Source organism: Danio rerio, chromosome 10, assembly GCF_049306965.1.
Source record: "Danio rerio strain Tuebingen ecotype United States chromosome 10, GRCz12tu, whole genome shotgun sequence".
NCBI lineage: Eukaryota > Metazoa > Chordata > Actinopteri > Cypriniformes > Danionidae > Danio > Danio rerio.
In genome coordinates this window covers 11,783,534-11,804,781 of record NC_133185.1, presented here as the reverse complement: position 1 = coordinate 11,804,781, position 21,248 = coordinate 11,783,534, and the positions used below count along the sequence as shown (strand labels likewise).

The 21,248-nt window shown below is 35.6% G+C and overlaps 1 protein-coding gene and 1 long non-coding RNA gene across 9 annotated transcripts in view; one reads left to right on the top strand and one right to left on the bottom strand.

The window, feature by feature from the left end:
* ptbp3 (polypyrimidine tract binding protein 3) overlaps nt 1-4,388 on the top strand; it is a 119,037-nt gene extending 114,649 nt beyond the window's left edge. For all 3 annotated transcript variants that reach the window (XM_068223913.2, XM_009305171.5, XM_009305172.5), the window contains one exon: nt 405-4,388. In XM_068223913.2, coding sequence (XP_068080014.1) covers nt 405-537 — 133 coding nt within the window. In that variant the 3' untranslated portion in view covers nt 538-4,388. The remainder of the gene's footprint in view (nt 1-404) is intronic.
* Nucleotides 4,389-15,077: 10,689 nt separating this feature from the next.
* LOC141376319 (uncharacterized) lies at nt 15,078-20,999 on the bottom strand. 6 transcript variants are annotated; one of them, XR_012386159.1, is made up of 12 exons: nt 20,916-20,999; nt 20,410-20,500; nt 20,275-20,305; nt 19,691-19,740; nt 18,747-18,854; nt 18,435-18,565; nt 18,262-18,302; nt 18,042-18,132; nt 17,842-17,945; nt 16,448-16,614; nt 15,972-16,059; nt 15,248-15,448 (listed from the first exon to the last, which is right to left on the bottom strand). It is a non-coding gene; the product is annotated as an uncharacterized lncRNA (long non-coding RNA). The 6 variants fall into 6 exon arrangements; XR_012386158.1 differs by lacking the exon at nt 20,275-20,305 and having other exon boundaries at nt 15,280-15,448; nt 18,747-19,045; XR_012386163.1 differs by lacking the exons at nt 18,747-18,854; nt 19,691-19,740; nt 20,275-20,305; nt 20,410-20,500; nt 20,916-20,999 and having other exon boundaries at nt 17,842-17,962; nt 18,262-18,305; nt 18,435-18,593.
* Nucleotides 21,000-21,248: the final 249 nt, after the last annotated feature.

The following is a 21,248-nucleotide window of genomic DNA, read 5'->3' as shown; positions in this document are numbered from 1 at the left end:
ATAAATTTAAGAATAATTATGGGGGGAAAACATGTACCTGAACTCTAGAAGTTAGCCTTTTGGGAGGAGGAATGGACATCTACGTTTTAAATTGAATTTTGTTAGGTGTGCCCTGTCCTGTTTTTGGAAATCTTCCTTTCTCAAAGTTCATCTCCAACCTTGATCAAGCAGCTCAATAATAATTACAGACGGCTGATTGAACAGGGTTGGAAGTGAACTCTGCAGGTACATGTAGGTAGATCTTCAGGAACAGAATTGGGCATCCTTGTTTTATGTCAATGTCCTTAATAAAGTTGTACAAGTTGACCCCAAATTATCCCTTGCAGATCAGTGCTCCTGTAACCCCCCCCCCCCCCCCCCCCCCTCCGATGTCTAAATTTGTACTATCCATATATGTTTGACAGGAAGGACCGTAAGATGGCACTGATCCAGCTGGGTTCTGTGGAAGAGGCCATCCAGGCTCTTATCCACCTCCACAACCACGACCTGGGAGAAAACCACCATCTGCGAGTGTCCTTCTCCAAATCCACCATCTAGCACCCCTTCACTACAAACACATCCTTTCCCCATCCTCCCCGTTTCAGCCCTTCTACCTTCAGCAGTCTGTATCATTCAGAAAGTAAGACTGACTGACAAACTTAAAAAAAAATTACAGATATTCATATGGGTAGTTTTAGAGATTTTTCCAAAAGAAAAAAGAAAAAAGAATGAAAAAAGCTAATAAGAGACTACTGCAGAACGTTTAGAAACTCTGTGAGTGAGTTTGATTTACTCGCACCAAACCAGGGCTGGAGACACATGGGATATCCATGACAATGTGACGTTTTTGGGAACTTCTGTGCTGACGAAGTAAGACTCCCTCTATAGTCTACTGGTGATAACTTTGTTGATGTGAAACGCAAATTAACACAAGGTGAACAATCTCAACGACAACAAAAAAAAGTCAATGCTGAGGAGGTTTCTTCATCGCACACTTGCTGATTACATTGGAGACTGACACTCCTATAGCCCAATGGCCTTTTTATCCCACACCTACTTAAGGATGGAGCCTCATCTGTCCCTCCCCTAAAAAAATGACACCTTAACTCTTGTTGGCTGTTTCAACGGAGTGCCCCATTACATGTGGGATGTGTTGAACGCACGGTCACCGTCTGAATGTCGCTGACATCGTCATCAAGGTGCTGCTGGAAAAAATCTGTAGCGACGGCCTGAACCGATGGGCTTGTCCTTTTTTCTTTTGAGTAGCATTAAAATACGAGTGCTATGGATTCGATAGCGAGTGCATTTGAAATTCAATCACAACTGTTTCGGCTTACACACCTTTTGTTTCTCGGCACTTTGAGTGATTTGAATTGATGACAGGCACCGTGGGGAATGTTTGACATCCTCATATCTGTTTACTGTGCAAAGATGTATAGCCAGATGGTAGGCATCTGTGAATAGATAGTGAATGGTGTGATTTGTTTTTGTTTTTTTTTCCTTGTATAATGGAAATTTTATATTGGACAGACCAGCCTATCGTGGCTTTCTGCACCTGCAATGCTGTCAGACAAACATCTGCGCTCTGCGGCGCGCAATGTCATTGTCCAGTCGATCAGGTTCCTCTGAACCAGAACGACTGTTTTCAAACATGCACGATCATTCCGGAAACACTTACGGCCAGCTGTCAACCTTACTGGAACGCTCCAAGCAGCAACGCCCAGCCTGACAGGAGATTTTGTCTCCTCTTAAGTGAAATTCTCAATGTGAATGGTATAGCCCGTTCTTTCAATGGAAAATTGACAGTTTTTCCTTCATTCTGTTCCCCTTCTTGCTCTGAGTTGAGTCTTTTTTCTTTGGTTCTTCTTGTTTTCCATCTGGTCACACAGGGGCAGAAGGTTCTGTGCTCTTTTTTCTGTTCTTTCACTCCTCGGCTCTGTCCACAGGTGTGAGAGTTTGCAGCCATGGGCTCTGTAGAAACCTTAGTGAAGCCCATTGAGTCACAGCAAAAAAAAAAGAGGGCAGCACTCTCTTTTGCCTTGCAGTCCCACACTAAATGCCTCTGCATCTGAGCAAACCAAATATTAAAGAAAGAGTCAGTCGGAATGACACAAAGACGCCACCTATTTCCCAGACCTAGTCAGTTGCCACATAGTAAAGCTGCCCTTTGAGGTAGCGTCTGAATTGCCATGAAAGCCCATAAGTGACTTATCTGCAGTGCTCTGGAAGTGGATAATAGTGCAAAAGTACATAGGCAAACTCATCTCCAACAGAAGGGAGGCCAGAGGCAGAGATAGTAATTTGAGACTCTGCCATTGGTAAAACTGGAAGCTTTGTCAGTTGCTTTGTAGAGTTTAGTCAAAACGAACGAACTCCCCCTCTTTTGACTAGGAGTTGATTTTAGTACAGTTAGATTTAGCATGTAGCCACAATCATAGCAGTACCGGACATGCAAGTACTGAGTTTTTGAACTTGTTAATACAGAATTGAGGTTAGCATTTTCCTAGCCAAAGCTAATAACTACATATAGTCACTGTACTAATGGCAATGGATTAAGTAAACTGATCTATCCACTCAATTTCTGCTGTAATCCTTGCACTTGTGCTACGTCAGTCAACAGGTCAAATGGATTTGCAAGTTATTGCATGGCATGGTGACAACAATCAAGCACTTTGTAGACCTGCTGTAGTAAGTGTCAAAACACTTGTTTGATGTTTGCTTAATGCTATTTTTTTCTACACAAAGTATTGCATCCTTAGCGGAATCAATTGAATTATATTACTAATATATTGTAGGGATTTTAGCTTGATGCTAACTGTCAAACAAAATGAAACATTTTAAATTAGATTAAAGGATTTTGTTGATATTTTTCAGTATTAAATGAATTCTAAATGTATTCAGAATCAACAGTTACGTTAATTTTCTCACTATCTTGTATTTCGCGATGCATTCTGGAATTGCCTTTTGCACCAAGGATACATAGCTGCCTTAGATTTTGGCCAAAATTAGCTATCTTAAAAGACTAGGATAGGCTGTGATGCCTTAAAAGGTTGTCTAATGCCTCATTCACACTAGCAGCAACATTTTAGCTGCCTGGATCAGGGGGGAGCCAAGTTGGAGCACTCATTCCGATCCCCCAGGCTCTGCGTTGGTTGCGGAAATTCTAAATTCAACCAAAACAATCGATTACAATTGGCTTAAGCTTGGCAATACAAATTTGGCACATTGCAACCTGCAGAACCTGGGAATTTTTTTAAGTAAGAAAAGAAACCCCATGTGGTCATCAACGGTCGCTGTTGCTTGCATAGATCTAGGTCGCCGGAAGTCACTCAATCTCTTTTGAAATGGAATTTTTTGAAAAGCTTATCGCTTTACCACTGGTTAGTTACTCGTGGTGTAAATGAAGCTTAAAAAAGAAGGATACTAGGTTTTGGGAAATGGCAGTGGTACACACATACAGATGCTGATTCTGTATGTGTGTTTGGTCACTACTAGTGTGTTATTTCCGACTGCTTCGGGACTCTAGGATATATGATGTCTCCCTTGTGCGTACAAGCGAGGTGCTGTCTCATTTAGCAAAAATCGGGCCTTAACATTCCAAGGAGGGTCAATGTAGACCCATTGAGTAGCATCTAAAGGGAGCAGCTTTGGTGCCTGTGTGCTATATCCTCTTTCGATGTCTGTTTGAATCACAATCTTCAATCAACAACCTTCGTGTTCATGCAAGGCAAGGGACAGTGACTATTTTGTCTTTGACTGATTTCACCTGAAGCGATTCAAATCCTCGCTTTCACTTCTCAAAAGAAATTGAATTTTGTTGAAGTTTACAGTCTTAAAGCAAAACTATTCAGGTCTATATATCTTAAGGATTGTCAAGATTTTTTGAGAAAAAAAGTTACTTATTTTTGGTAATTTGTTCTTTTTTATGGAAGAGAAAAAAAAATCAAATTTGAAACCTCATCGGGTTTTTGTACCACTATAATCATTCAAGAAATCATGGTGAAAAAAAATCATATTTACTGTGTATTTACCTAATTTCTTATTATGTGCCTTATTATGTGTTCATAATCAAATAGGTTTTAGAAATTTTACCTAAATATCTTATGTACTATTTTGTGGGATTGGTGAGAGGGTTGATTTATTTTGATCTTTAATTTTATTTTATCTTTGGTTGTGTAGCTCTATTAGATGTGCATTTTGTGGGGACTCAGTACCATGTGGTCTTAATATGATATGAGATGTAAGTTATAATGTATGGTGCTGTGAATGCTTATTAGAAAAATGAACGGTGAACTCAGCAATGTTCAGAGCATGCTGTGGGTCTCTATTCTCCATTGCAAATGTGTGTGTACATGTGTGTACTATACTCGCGTATCGTTGTTACATACAGCCTTTCAAGGCCAGAAAAAGTTCCATAATGCTGTAATCTTTCATACATTCAGAAATTATGAACACATCTGTGAATTTTATTTAGTGTTTACCTTATTACAGTCATTTATAAAGTTTGAGGTTAGCATTTTAGCATGCTAGCTGAAGCTATTAACCAATTATGATCAGTTACTATTGACCTTATTTGCGATTGTTATAGTATACCTTCCAATTCATTTGCCTGTCCGCTTGTTAAGTCGTGATTTATTGGTGACGTATTAAATACTGTTTCTGGGTCCAAGCCGCTACTCATTTGAATTGAGAAAATTTTAGTTTATGACCACTCTATTTTAGTCAGATTTTATTTACATTCTTGATGTACACATCAGTCTCTGGATTTGCTGCATCACAGACACCAATGTTTCAACAATTTATAAAAGATTAATTACTTTCTCGCGTCATATATTAGGCATGGATATATATATATATATATATATATATATATATATATATATATATATATATATATATATATATATATATATATATATATATATCCATGCCTAATATATATATTAGGCATGGATATATATATATATTGATATATATATATATATATATATATATATATATATATATATATATATATATATATATATATATATATCCCATATATATATTGAGATTGTGATTTTCGAAAGTACCACATTGCTTTATAAACGTTTATTCTTACCATTTGTCAAGTTTCCCCATACATTTTGATAAAGCATTTGGACCCGGAAGCCGCTTCGCGTAACGTCACACTTAACAAGTGTATAGGAGAAATGACTTGGAATAACAAACGACAGAAAACGGTCAAACTACTTGCACTACAAAGAAATATGTTTGTGACTATAGATAAAAAAAATAACAATATAATTAGAAAATATCAGTTTGCAATATCAAGCAGCATAAGCATTTTGTATGGTTAAAAAATTAATGAAAGTGAATGAGACCATAAGTCTTGAGTCTTGATTAACGTTCCTATTGCAGCGTGTGAAGAATAAGGTCAATACTGTGGATTTGTTGCAAGGAGACAAACAGTATAACCTCATACCTGTTCTATTGGATCTGTTTCTGCTGTGTTTTTAGGATAATTAGATTTTAAACTTTAACTTTTACAGCCAAATTTTCCTTTTATAATAAATTAAACCATTTTATAGTAATTTTTTAGTACTAAATAGTATCTAAGTATATAATTTGTTAACAGATCTGTGAATTTTTTTGTCTGTTTTTTCTTTTTTTTTTTCAAATAATTGCAAATTTTACCATGCGACCGTTACATTGAAGGTGGCTTGGAGATGGTCTCTATTTTAATTTATTTTTTAACTGGGGCCAGTAAGTAACCACATGTATATTGTTGTTTGTTTACACATATTTTAGAGTACATGCACAGTTAAACCCACAGCATTACAGCCGCTCGACACATGCACACAAGACGATTCATGTCCAACTTTTTTGCTTATTTCCTCCAACATTTCCGAGGCATAAAAACGTCTTTGTATTTATTTTTAGCAGAGTTTTGGGTATATTTTATTGACGTTTTGGAGTTACTTCTCATCATAGAGAAGCCCTATTTTTCCCGTCTTCAATAGTTTGTTTTTCCTGTGTTCATTTTCATTAATAAAAAAACAGTTCGGTTCATTGTCGACACCTTGTGGACAAACTTGGTAGTGCGAAAGCAATTTAATTAGCTGCGCGTACATTTTTACAAAAACTAATCGCTATGTGCTTGCATTACATCCATGTTGTGAAGCAAAAAAAGGCATACTATAGGTTTTAGTAACCATATAGCCTAACAAAAATGTGATGGTAGTGATTTCTTTTCTCTCACACACTGCAAGACTCACTCAGAAACCAAACCTGCCAGTGTGGACTATATCTGCGGGGTCTGCTTGATATCATCTCTCGTCAGTCATTCTAATATGATTTTAGCATCCTAATGCATGTGAAATGAGTGCACGGAGACCCAGAAGCCCACAGCATGAGCTCTCGAGTGTTCAGGTCTGCCTTCCATTTTGCTACGAGTGATGTCTGAGACCTCCGCCTGTGTGTTTTGGAGTTGTATCTTATTTACTGTACCTTATATTTGATTCATTTTAGGGTTTCGTTCTTGCTCTGTTGTGATGCCTTTTGTTCTTTATTATTTTTATTCGTTGGGGTTTGTTGAGTTTATTTCTGTTTTAGGAGTGTGAAAACTGGTTCAAGATTGTTGTCTGTCACTCTGCCTCTTCACAACAGCAGTTCCGGGTCTGTAATGTGTGCAAACGGGAAAGTGAATTATACGCGGCCGCTGAGCAGAGCGCCAAATCTGCTTCCGGCCGCCATTGCTTTTTATTTATCAACAGGAGAAAAGCCAGACTCCATAAAACGTGTCACAGAAGTCACAAGTCATTCGTTTTTTTGTTTCTCGAAGCGACACATTTTCCAACCACGTCTTGACTCAGGCAACAAAACGTTCCGCTGTGTTGTAAAACATTTAGTTTCACGTCGCTCACTCGAACAGTTACACACGTGCATGGTTTTTTACTGAAAAAAAAAAGTCACAAATAATGCAGGACCAAAGTTTATGTGCCTTTCATCTAGCTTATTTGTAACTTATTTTCCTGGGTGTATATCAGAAACCAACAAACGTCTTGTGTTTTCCACTCTTTCCGCAGTTTTGTTCTTCGGTAAAGTCAAGCCATATCCTTTTCCCACACAATTAGCGATTCTGAATGTGTTTCCGGGCCCTTCATTCGATGGATTCATGCGAACAGCCTTACGCTTTCAGTATTTCATTGTCAAACGAGTTCACTTTTTGTCTTATTTTGTCATCAATTCCATTAAAAAGCTTTACTCTAAAACGTATGAGACCATAACGACAAACAACCACTGAAACCAAAGGACTTTGAATTGGAACTGATGCAGGACTGAAATATTCGAACGCTTTATTACCATGCATTTGACCCTAGAGATCTAAACTGTAAATTTCAGCCATAATGCTTTCTATTTTCTTCTCATGACTAAATTAGTGATGCTAATTGAACTGTGTCATTTGCATAAAAGGGAGGGGCTAGACTAAATTAGCTTAACTGAGGTGTCGCTCAAGCACAGCGCACATACAAAAAGTGCCTGAGTTGATCTCAGGACGCTTTGACACACAACAAAATACCTAATTTATAGTTTTTATGAATGTTTCACTACCAAAAGGAAACAAATGCTGTACATATATGTGTTCCCTTATTTTATTTTATTATTATTAATATATTTTTTTTTTACCTGGCCAAAAAATTAAAAACAATAAATGGTTTCGGGGAACAAGATACAAACACACCAATATGAACTGGTTTTTATATTTATGGAAATTAACATTTAGAAAAAAAACACAATTTGTCTTCTGTATTTTGATATCATACCAGTACCAGCTTTCATTTGTAAAGCAGTTTATGTGACGTGGGGAATTGGAGAGAGACATGAGCGTATCCAGTTTATGAGTTTGATGTAATAAATGCAAATAGAAGATTTAAACTATTAAAGAAACATATTTTCTAATTTTTTGCAGTGCATGATTGAGTGGAGATTTGATTTGTTTTATTTTTTGTAGAAAGCATTTCCTTTTATTTCTGTTTCTGAATGGCTTATTATTATTATGCATACTTATTATTAGAGTTATTATTCTTATTACCCACCCTGCTGACGTTTTCCTAATCAACTTTAATTGTAGCATGCCTTGAATAAATGTCATGACATCTGTACTTTCCTATGTCCTCTGCGTCTTCATGTCTTTCCTTCCGGATTTGTCCTTAATTTAGCAGATTTCCTTCCATGTTCGGTGCTCAGCAAACACACCTCTGCTTCTCCCGTGCCTGTATTTGATAAGACAACAGTGTTTGTGAGAGCACTGGGATGGGTGTAACTTTTTTCTTCTTCTAACCTCTTCTGCTTGTGACTAACTCACCTTGCTCCTGTATCTTCTGCTCTGTCTAAACCAGCAATGCTTAACTCTGGTATAGGCATACTGTATGATGGTGTCAGATTTTACTGTTGTGATAATTGCTGAAGCTTTCATCACAATACACTACCTGACAAAATCTTGCTGCCTATCCAAGTTTTAGGAGCAACAAAAAATAACTTGACTTCTAGTTGATAATTTAGTATCCCAAGTTGCTTATATGAAAGGCAAATGCCATGATTTGTAATTATTTAATTAGGACAGTAAGATCGGAATTTGCTTAGACAAAATTCTTGTCACTTAACAGAAATAATGTACAATATATAATATAAAGAGTTCATCAAGCTTCTTTGGATTCATCTTCAATGTTTCCTTGATCTTACCCCAAACATGCTCAATAATGTTCATGTCTGGTGACTGGAATGGCCAATCCTGGAGCACCTTAGCCTTCTTTGCTTTCAGGAACTTTGATATGGTGGCTGTAGTATGAGAAGAAGCGCTATCCTGCTGAAGAATTTGCCCTCTCCTGTGGTTTGTAATGAAATGGTCAGCACAAATGTTATGATACCTCAGGCTGTTGATGTTGCCATCCACTCTGCAGATCCCTCGCACGCCCTTGATGCAGTTCAACAGATGATTTAACAGATAAATCTACCTTCTGCCACTTTTCCAAATGATCAACTAGAAGTCAAGCTATTATTTGTTTCTCTTAAAACTGGGATCAACGTCAAGCCAATGTATGGTGTCTTCATGATGTTTATGTAAGCTGTGAAAAAAGGAATACTATAGTGTAATAATGAAAAGAACTCTTAACATTTATATACAATAATACACAAAAAAATATACAGCAAATAAATTGCAAAAGAATTATAAAGTACAATCAGGAATACATCGTTCCAATCTTCTGCGATAAAGATATTTTAGATGAAATCAGAGAGCTCCCTCATCCTCCATATACAGAAAGATGTTCAAAGACTAGAAAAAGAAACAAAAATGTTGTCAAAACATTTCATGTGACTTCAATGGTTAAACTGTAATCATACGAGGCTACAAGAACTATTATGTGTCTTCAGCTTCACATTAGGGTGCACGTTTACTATGGGAAATACCATGCTGGCAATATATTGTACTGCCCGTAGTATATGTGCACCCTGTCGTTGAGGTGAAAATCACCGATCATACAGCAAAGCTGTGTGTGTGCTGCTAGCATTTTTGTCGGGAGAGCAGCACGAGAATCAGAGAATGGCGGACGCTGTCTTTTATCAGGAGTTCGTTCACATTCAGACACATCACTGTGCTGCTGTGTTTGCCTAAATCCTCCAGATTACCAGCAGGGCTAATGGTTAAAATAGACAGGTCAGGAGACCTGCTGCACTGAGTCTGCTGGATACGGGGATTGAGGGAGAAGTCCTCATTTATACTCTTTACATGAACACACATCTTTATAATGATATAAATTGTGGTTATGTGTATATGAAATTATGAATAACAAGGGCAGGGCATTAAATCACTGTTCATTTCTTTGCATTTTAACTTTGTAAACTATAAACTCATGCGTCTCCTCACGGTTTGTCTTATTTTGTGAGCTAGCTTCGTTCGCTCACGTTCTCCCCTGCTGGCTACGCCCACTTCTGCCCAATGCTCACGGAGCTCCATGCCCATTAATCATGCATCTTTTGAAAAAATTCTGAAGTAGACTTTAACCAAAAGTGGGGGGTGTCATGGCCCTTTAAAACGTTTTGACAATGTTCTGGTTCCTTTGAACGTCTGGGGACCATTATTGTCTATGGAGGGTGAGAGAGCTCCTGGATTTCATCTAAAATATCTTTATTTGTGTTCTGAACATGAACAAAAGGCTCAGGCGTTTGAATCAACATGAGGGTGAGTAGTTAAAAACAGAATTTTCATTTTTAAACTAAGAACATCAGCTAAGATTATTACATAATAATAATAATCTTATAATATCTGATAATAATTACGTGATTTATAAGTAGTTTATTTGTAATTTAATATTAAATATTAAGTCACATTGTATTAGTGTTAACAAACAATAATCTTATAAAGAATCTGAACATTTTAAATTATTATTTAATGTTATGTTTGGTTTTTTAACCAAATGTTTGGTTAAAAATAAATAGTATTTGGGCTATGTGGTGGCGCAGTGGGTAGCGCTTTCACCTTACAGCAAGAAGGTCACTAGTTCTAGCCTCAGCTGGGTCAGTTAGCATTTCTGTGTGAAGTTTGCATGTTCTCCCCGCGTTCACCTGGGTTTTCTCCGGGTGTTTTGTTTTCCCCCACAAGTCCAAGGACGTGGGGTACAGGTGAATTAGATTAGCTAAATTGTTCGTAGTGTATGTGTGTGAATGTATGGGTGTTTCCCAGTGATGGGTTGCAGCTGGAAGGGCATCCACTGCGTAAAACCTATGCTGGATAAGTTGGCAGTTCATTCTGCTATAGCGATCCCAGATTAATAAAGGAACTAAGCAGAAAAGAAAATGAATGAATGAACAAATTGCATTTGTGAATGCTATTGAATGCTAATGAATAAGTAAAGAAACAGAATATGACGGCATATGGTAGTGTGGTGGACAACACTGAAAACCATCTAAATATTCTTATAAGACACACTAAGTTTAAATGGTAAATTAATATTCAAAAATGGCCACAACAACAATATTACGCATGTTCATTATCATGATATATTACTGAATATTGCCACATCTACTCTGCACATTAAAGTATAATAGTTGAAACTGGTTTGAAAACCAAATCAAATCATGCATTGTTTACTTACTGTGGTGTTGTTCTAATTGCCAGTCAAGCACTTCATTGAAACAAAAAACAAAATGTTATTAAAGATCTATGTAATGGCAATGATCAGCAAAAGAAGACAAACAGGAATCAAAGACAATATATTCCAAATGTATTTCACACACCTTCTGGAGGACTAGGTTTGATGAAAAAAATCTATAAATAAATTAATAAAATGCATTAATTAAAATAAAAATAGGTTTGCATTCATGTGACTATTAGTGTTTTTTTATTCAAAAGTTGCTTCTTTGCTTTTTCTGCATAAGTTCAGTCTAAAACTAAAATGTGATGCTTAAGTAATCCACCAAATAAATAATAAAATTAAAAAAAAAAAAAAATTGGAAACTGGTAACCGTTTACTTCCATATGATTTGTTTTTATACTATTTTGGGTGACGCGGTGGCGCAGCAGGTAGTGCTGTCGCCTTGCAGCAAAAAGGTCGCTGTTTCGAGACTCAGCTGTGTCTGTTGGCATTTCTGTGTGGAGTTTGCATGTTCTCCCCATGTTCACATGGGTTTCCTCCAGGTGCTCCAGTTTTACCCCTCAAGTCCATAATGTATGTGTGGGAATGAGAGTGTATGAGTGTTTCCCAGTGATGGATTGCAGCTGAAAAAAGGAATTAACTGCGTAAAACGTGCTGCATAAGTTGGCGGTTCATTCCGCTGTGACGATCCCAGATTAATAAAGGGACTAAGCTGGAAAATAAAATGAACAAATCAATGAACTGTGGAAGTCAAGGGTTACCGGTTTGTAACATTTTTCTAAATTTCTTCTCTTTTTGATCAACAGAAAAAAACGAAACTCTTGAAGGTGAGTAAACTTTAATTTTTGGTTGAACTGCCCTTTAAGTCTCATGAATGCACAGTTACTGCACAAATCAAACAATTAAAGTACGAGTTCACCCTAAAAATTTAATTTACAATTACCTCAGGCCATCCAAATTTAATTAATTTCTTCAGTAGGACATTAAAGAAGATTTTAATGCCTTGTGATTCTTATAATCAAAGTCTTCTGGCAACTTGAGTCAAAGTAACATATACAAGGATACACAATTAATTCCTGTGGCTCCTGTCTACATGCTTATAAAGTAAAAATAAATAAATACATTAAATTTAGATTTGAACACTTTACAACATGCCATATAAAACCATATTCTTTAATACTTTTAAAAAAGAAATCTTAATGCTTTTGCAGAGAATTTAAAAAGGCATTACGCCAGGGTGTGTATAGAATGATGTAATTTTCATTTGAGTGAACTATCCCTTTAAGCTAAGGCATTTAGCAAAACAGCTTACCAAAGTAATTAATAGTTGGTGAACCTGTCATTTGGAACACAACCCAAGAAGGAAGCACATTATTATCTCCTGATGTAACCTTGTTTACTTCCTTATAGCAAAATAGCCTTTGTGATCAGGAAGTAGACTAATGTTGTATTAGGGGCTATTATAAGGCAGAGAATGCAAATGAATAAGTAAACAAACACGAAATATGATGACCTGATAAATGCTAATTTTGGATGCTAATCTTTGTAAGAACATATTAGCAACAAACATATTTCACTGTCAAATAACTGAAGTAATATAAGCAGCAAACTGATTTTAGGCTGACATTTTCACAAAAACAATGAGTCTAAAATAAAATAAACATACTTTACAGTGCAAGATGAAAGCAATTGTAATTTTGGATTTGCAAAATATTATATGTAGCATTGTTTAGCATAAAAGCTACTGTTCCCTGTTAAAGAAGCCATGATGGTATTTGTAATGGTTTTACACACTCACCTGTCACTTTAGGTACACCTGTTTAACTGCTTGCTAATGCAAATTTCTAATCAGCCAATCACATGGCAGCAACTAAATGCATGTAGGCAGGCCTGGACAAGATCTGCTGCAGTTCCAACCGAGCATCAGAATAGGCAAGAAAGGTGATTTGAGTGAACAGAACGTGGCATGGTTGTTGGTGCCCGACGGGCTGGTCTGAGTATTTCAGAAAACTGCAGATCTACTGGGATTTTCGTGCACAACCAATTCTAGGGTTTACAGACAATAACACGAAAAAGAAAAAATATCCAGTGAGCAGCAGATCTGTGGGCGGAGGAGAATGACCATAGTCTTCTGCTGTGACATTCAAATGGCAGGATCAGAATTTGGCGTCAACAATTTGAAAGCATAAATCCATCCTGTTTTGTATCAACGATTCACATTTTGGGCCCATTAGTACCAGCTGATGCCACAGCCTACCTGAGTATTGTTGCTGACCATGCTCGTCCCTTTATGACCACAGTGTACACATCTTCTGATGGCTACTTCCAGCAAGATAACGCGTCACGTCATAAAGCATGAATCATCTCAGACTGGTTTCTTGAACATGACAATGAGTTCACTGTACTCAAATGGCCTCCAGAGTCCCCAGGTCTCAATCCAATAAAGCACCTTTGGGATGTGGCAGAACGGGAGATTCAGATCATGGATGTGCAGCCGACAAATCTGCAGCAACTGCGTGATACTATCATGTCAATATGAACCAAAATCCATGAGGAATATTTCCAGTACCTTATTGAATCTATGCCACGAATGATTAATGCAGTTCTGAAGGCAAAAGGTATACTTACCTAATAAAGTGTGTACCCAATAAAGTGGCCAGTGGGTGTTTGTTGTAATGTAAATTATATTGGTTTTATAGGAAGGCAAAAGCTAATACCCAGACAGCACACATACGTTGGGCCGACGTCGTGCCGATTTTCAAAATTCCATCGGTGCGATGTCGCTCAGGGAGCGTTTGCTAATTGGCAAAATGTCGCCGCGACGTCGGCAAATGATCGGAAACGCTGTCCGGCCGATGTTAGGACGACGCAACCGGAAATACCGGCCGCGCCGCGGAGGCGCTGTTCTCAGGCGTTTTGCTCATACTTATGGACCACTAGATGCAGCAGCTGCTTATTTATAATAAACACGACACACCACTCTCAATAACAGTTGAAGATTTATTAATATTTTCACAAACATACAAATAGATTAACATACTTTTATCACACATAACCATGTTTTACCACGTTTAAAACAAAAACAACAAGTTGTACTATAACCATGGCTAAGCTACTGTGCAATAAAGATTTTAAATACAAAGTTCATTGCAGCATTTATATTAAGACCATAGGAATATTTACAAGTACTTCAAAACATGTACACTAAGGGTGACTATAGTTTACTACAGTAAAAACACAAATAACTTGTGTAAGCACATGTTATAATGCTTATAATTTCTTAAATAGTGTTAAAGAAAATGCATGTTTCCAAGACTATAATTTTAAAATACAAGATAATTCCAGTCATGTGTTCAGTATCCAAAAGACTTTCTTCAGGGAGATACAATAATAAAAGAGTACACAAACACAAAATAAATACCAAGCAAACAATATTTACAGTAGTAAATAAAATCATACAAATTAAAGTAATTGTCTGATAAAATCTTATTAAAGTCTGTAGTACAATTTTTTTTTATAAATGGCATTCAACAATTTGCAATCTCCTCTGAACTAATAACACATCAATAATAAAAAATAACAATACTTTCTCAGAGATAACCAGTTTTTTTAAGCAAACTCTAATGCACGACACAAAACAGATTTTGTCATTATATATATATATATATATATAATCCCTTAATTTCTGTTTAACGGAAATATTTTTTAACACATTTCTAATCACAATAGTTTTAATAACTCGTTTCTAATAACTGAGTAAATAATATTTGACTAGATATTCTTCAAGACACTTCTATACAGCTTAAAGTGACATTTAGAGGCTTAACTAGGCAGGTTAGGGTAATTAGGCAAGTTATTGTATATCGATGGTTTGTTCTGTAGACAGTCGAAAAAAATTGCTTAAAGAGGCTGATAATATTGACCTTAAAATGTTTTTTTTTTTTTAATTCAAAACTAAAATATAAATAAAAGAAATAAGACTTTCTCCAGAAGAAAACACAACATTTTCTTGCTCTGACCTATATATATATATATATATATATATATATATATATATATATATATATATATATATATATATATAAAAACTGGTTGTAAATTGTGTACAATGTTCCAAGAAAACAGATAAAATTAAAAGATATAACCTGTCATTTAGTTTTGTTTTATCTTGTGGAATGTTGCTTACACATAAAAGGGGATATATAGGTGGAATAAAAAGTGTGTCGCCATCCTCTAAATTGTTCTTGTATGTTGTCTTCATCTTTAGTCTTCACAAGTGAGGCTGGCCCAAACCAGGACTGTAGTAGCCAAATCTAATCCTTGTAGTGGGAACCCTTAAATAAAGCAAGAAACCAAAAGGAGAAAGATTAGCATTGCAGCAGTTCATATTACCACAAATATATATTATTTGTTTCATGACATATAACTGGAGTATGTGTTATGCAAGTGCCTAGCTAAAATGTGTAATTTAATTTAAACTTAAAGAGTGTGTCTGAGCACTAATTTTCAGAAAAGCCATTTGAAAGTTAAATTCCTTGTGAAATCATAATGAATTTTTTTTGGTTTTTAGTATCATTGTGTTAGTATAAATGTGTATCTAAATATATGTCTAATCTTCAGATACCACATTACATTATTATTATATTTAAAAAAACAGCTTGAGGAGAGAATCAGTACATTGGAATACTATTTTTTTCAGAAGGATCATGTGACACTATTAATTATATACATTGTATTAAATTCACAGTAGTACTGCTTGACTGTATTAATTAAATAAAGCTGACACTATCAGAAGAGAATTTACCATACCAACCTAAAAGCTATGAAACAGTAGTGTATGTTTAAGATGTTACTTACTAGTCCTATTGTACTTTGGAGAGGTTTTCTGACAGGAGGATCCCTTAAACTCAGCAGAATTCTCAGCAGACCATCAGCGTACACCAATCTAAGAATAAAATAAGCAATTTGTTAAAAACCAAAAAAATATATATTTTATATTTCCAGGTTCATAGGAAAGAAGAAAGTTAAAGCAGATTTAAAATGTAGAAATTGACAATTGACAATTTAATGGCACAACATACCCCAAACAAAGCACGCTCAAATGGTTAATTTACATAAATGACAACTGCTGCTCATTATACCAATATTAACTGTTAAGGATTCATTTTCTTTTGGGCTTATTCCCTTTATTAATCTGGGGTCGCCACAGCGGAATGAAAGGCCAACTTATCCAGCATATGTTTAACGCAGCGGATGCCCTTCCAGCTGCAACCAATACACACTCATTCACACACACTTATACACTATGGTCAATTTTAGCATACCCAATTCACCTATGTCTTTGGACTTGGGAAAACCGGAGCACCCGGAGGAAACCCACGCCAACACGGGGAGAGCATGCAAACTTCACACAAAAACGCCAACTGACCCAGCCGAAGCTCGAAGCAGCGACCTTCTTGCTGTGAGGCAAACGTGTTACCCTCTGCGCCACCGTGCTGCCCTGTTAAGGAATCAGATTAATATAAATGAATTGACATGTTTATTCAGTGTCTGACACATTAAATATTGCATTTTTAAATATTGTTTCATTTTAAGATTTATTTCAGAATAACTATAGAACCTGGATATATCGTCACATTTTCATGCACAGCAGCATTTCCAAGAACAAAGAAAAACAGAATATAGGACAACTGAAAAAAAAATAAAAAAAAACTCTGACTGAATGCTTTAACTAACTGGCTAGGAATGGGCAGGTATAAGATTCTGAGGGTATAATCTTAGATAAAAATATCACAGTTTCACAGTATTGTGATTACTGCTCTGAAATGTGTTTTTTTTTATCTCTGTAAAAAAAAACAGCTACTTTTTCCCCATTGAACACAATATGTTTTATTTTAAGAAACATTTAAAATATTTTGTAACAGTAAACATGCCAGGCTAAATAATAATTTAATAAAATAGTACTATCTTCATTAGACACAAAAACACTGATTTCTTGTGAAGGCATAATAAGCTATTTGTTTTTCAGATGTTTGCTGAATCGTGAGCTGACCAGTAGCTTTTGATGTGGAGGGTCTTTTGCTGCTGTAGATAGTGTTGGACTATTTTTTTAAAAACCATATACAATGCATCCGGAAAGTATTGATAGCGCTTCACTTTTTCCACATTTTTAATGTTTCAGTCTTATTTCAAAATGGATTAAATTCATTAATTTCCTCAAAATTCTACACACAATCCCCATTATGTGTGTTGACCCGATTTTTGTTAATCATTTACAAGTCAATATTGCCTATATGGATTGTGATTTTAACATGTAAAATTGCAGTGTTAAATGCAATGCCATCAAACATTTTAGAGGCACCAGAGCAAAAATCTAGTCCAGAGCACTTGGAATGCTGGTGTAGTTCTAGTTAAATTCAGTTCAGTTAAAGCTGTATATGCAGCCGGTCTCAAGTATAGGATTTAGTATTTAACTAATCTTAACAACTAAACATTTACGAATCTGTATTAGCCAGCTCATGTACTACAATGTATACAATGTATAATGTATACAATGATACTCAAGCTTTCTTTAAAATATTTTGTGTTCAACCGATTAATTAATTCTTTCATTTAATTTTTTCAGTGCAATAGTATAGCTTACACTGGTTTATTTGTATGGACCCCCCAAAATAGCGGAGTATTTTGTATAAAAGTATAAACTTCTAGCCTAGCCACTGTGAACTACCTGTCTGTCCTGCTCCAGAACTCTATGTCGGCTACTTGTATGTGTGAATACAGCTGCACAAATACAGCCTCTGCACATCCTCACCACCAGGAGAACAGAATGACCTGAAAAATATAACCAACTGAAATCAGTTGAAATGTATTTTGTCTTGTGATGATGACACAAAAATAAATTATTTTTCACAAAGGATGTGCTGTTACCTATGAAACGGTCTATAATGAATGATCTTTTGATCCTGTTTCCTTGATGTCATTCACTCAGAGATGGTTTGGACATTTGATTGTATCTAAACTGTAATGAATTTAAGTTACAAAAACATTGATAGCAGGACCATTGATCTTGTAACTTATACAAATTGTTAAGTATTGAACAAGTCTGCAACCAAACTAGTCAAGTTAATAATACTAATCTCAACTCAACTATGATTAGTTGTCTTGTTTCTGTTGCCCAGACGGTCACACCTGCTTATAAAAAAAGGAAAAAGTATGGTATTTTTACAACAATGAAACTGCAAACAACTTAACTATAAGGGGGTAAGCAGTGAGCATCTTTTATTATAAGCAATTTACTGAATACTTTGTCACTGGTATTACCTAAAAACCAAACGTCCCAAGTTTGGCTCATAGCTGTCCACACATCTGCCCAGTAGCTTATGGTAATACTGAAGACACTGATCAGCTGGTCCAACTGAGTTTGGAGTTGAACTGCAATTAGGCATCCAATACTGCAAAGAAAGAGAAACTCACTTTGGGTTAACAAATAATGTAATCCCATCCACACATTTTAAGTAACTGTGCAGTTAATTCTCTTATTGAATTAACAATAAGATACATTGTAGAATAGAAATTATACAATAGAAATAAGAGCGTGACGTGGTGGCACAATAGGTAGTGCTGTCGCCTTACAGCAAGGATGCTGACTCAAGCCTCGGCTGGATCAGCTGGCATTTCTGTGTGGAGTTTGCAAATTCTCCCTGCGTTTGCGTGGGTTTTCTCTGGGTTCTCCGGTTTTGCCTACAAGTCCAAAGACATGGGGTACAGGTGAATTGGGTAGGCTAAATTGTCTGTAGTGTATGAGTGAGAATAAGCGTATATGGTTGTTTCCCAGTCATGGCTTGCAGCTAGAAGGGCATCCACTGCGTAAAACATATGCTGGATAAGTTGACAGTTCATTCCGCTGTGGTTACCCCAGATTAATAAAGGGACTAAGCAGAAAAGAAAATTAATGAATGAATTTAATAAGAGTTAAACTGATCTGTTAACATGTCTGTCAGGAGCTGATCTACCTTATAATTAATTTTTTGCTTAATTTTTTTAAAAGGGAAATCAATACACACACATATACATATACACATATATATAAAATGTATATAAAAATATAATATATATAAAAAATGGTTCCAGTAGTAACGCTCTTTAAAGTTAAACTACATATTCACATTCCTCATCTGTCTACTGTTACATTATACTAATCACTGTTGCATACAGTGGCCGAGAGTGCGAAAGAGAGTAATAAAACACAGACAAAGACAGCTTTGTGACTTATTCTATGCTATTTGTGAGATTGTGTATGTTGTCAAACTGATGAAAATGTTTTCTCAATTTACTTTAACATTTTTATAACTTACAGCCGTTGTTAAATTTAAAAGTATTTTAAACATGGATGGACATCTAAATGCATATAGGGCACATCTCAAAACATTATTAAATTTTTCCAGATAAATCAATTTTGAATTAAAACGTATATTAATCTCCAGACTTGCATCTCCCTGATCTTTTTAAAAGAACGGCCCCTCGTTTGCTCATCACTGTTTGACAAGTGTCTGGCAGTCAGTCAAAAATATACTTACATATAAAGATGTTCATCAGCTACACGGCACTTAGGTTAAACTTTGACCTCCTTTTCAGTTGATGTGGAAAACAAAACCAAAAGAAAGACAAAACAAAACGACTGAATACAAGTTGCATATCATGCCTGTACAAATCAAAATTTATTCATTTAGGGCTTAAATTGACATGTTTGAGGATGAGTTAAGGTGTAAGGGATGAGTGAACAGTGTAAATATACATGTAATTCATAGCTATGATGTAAAGCTGAATTTTCAGCATCATTACTCAAGTCTTCAGTGTCACTTGATCTTTCAGAAATCTTTTTTTAAGATGTTGATTTGGTGCTTGAGGTTGAACTAATATAATGGTGATTATCAAATGGTGCTGATTTGCTGCTCAAGAAACATTTCTGATTGCTATCAATGCTAAAAACAGATGTGATGACAAATAATTTAGTGTAAACTTTTTTCTAAGATTTAATAAATCAATTAATCATAAAAAAATTTAACAAAATGAAAATAACAAATATTACTTCATTAGCAGCAAATCTGCATATTTATTAAGTTCTAAGGAATCATGTGATGTGAAATTTAACACCACTCACATGTTTCAATGTCAAAACTTTCTTAAAATAACTGCAATAAAGACAAGTAACAGATGCATAATATATAGACATGTAACATGTGCATAATGATGTGCAATGAAAATTCATATGAATTAATCCTCTGCTTAAAGTTACCTGTCTTTTCTGCATCTCTGTGATCAGCTCCCTTCAGAAATTTAGGAATCTTGTGTTATGTTTTCTCTAGCAGGGGGTTATTCTCTCACTCCTGAAACCACAGAACACTTTTTTACTTAACATTTGTTTAAGATAACGTTACTATGAAATATCAAAACACGATTGAACTTTTGATTCACGGTCCTTTACAGTACAATGCGTATTAGACTAACGTTACATATGGAGTGCATTAAATAAAACATTGACAAAACCTCTCATCTACACATAAAGAATAAATAAAAGCCAAAACTTTAACAAACAAGTTTAACAAGAGCTAACATTAAGTAAGTTAACGTAATATTACCACGACGCTAACGTTACCAGTGCTAATATGCTAACGGACTTTTACGAAGACTTACCACTCTTATATAACATAATATTCAACTGAATATTCATCAATTGCCAATAATAAAAGTGTGAGGAACAGTTTTATGTTGTATTTGCTTTGTTTTAGGGACTAAACTTACCTGAAAACTGTCAAAACGGCAGCTTGAGAGAAGTCGTGTTGTGTCTTTCAGGTGGTGTCGTGTCGTGTTGTAGCTTCGTTTCCCATAGCAACATCCCCTCCGCTCCAGTGTTGGAATGAGACGCGCGCGCGCACATCAAAGTCATGCAGTATTACATTTATAAACATGATCACTCCATAGACTATTTAAATAATAACCTTGTATTTTATATATTGAATTTAAAATGTATTTTGTAGTTTTATATACGCTATTATCTTTAAGACGAGCTTTATAGCCTACTAATCTGTTACAAAACAAACACTTATTTGTGCATCAGATTCACTGTCAAAAATA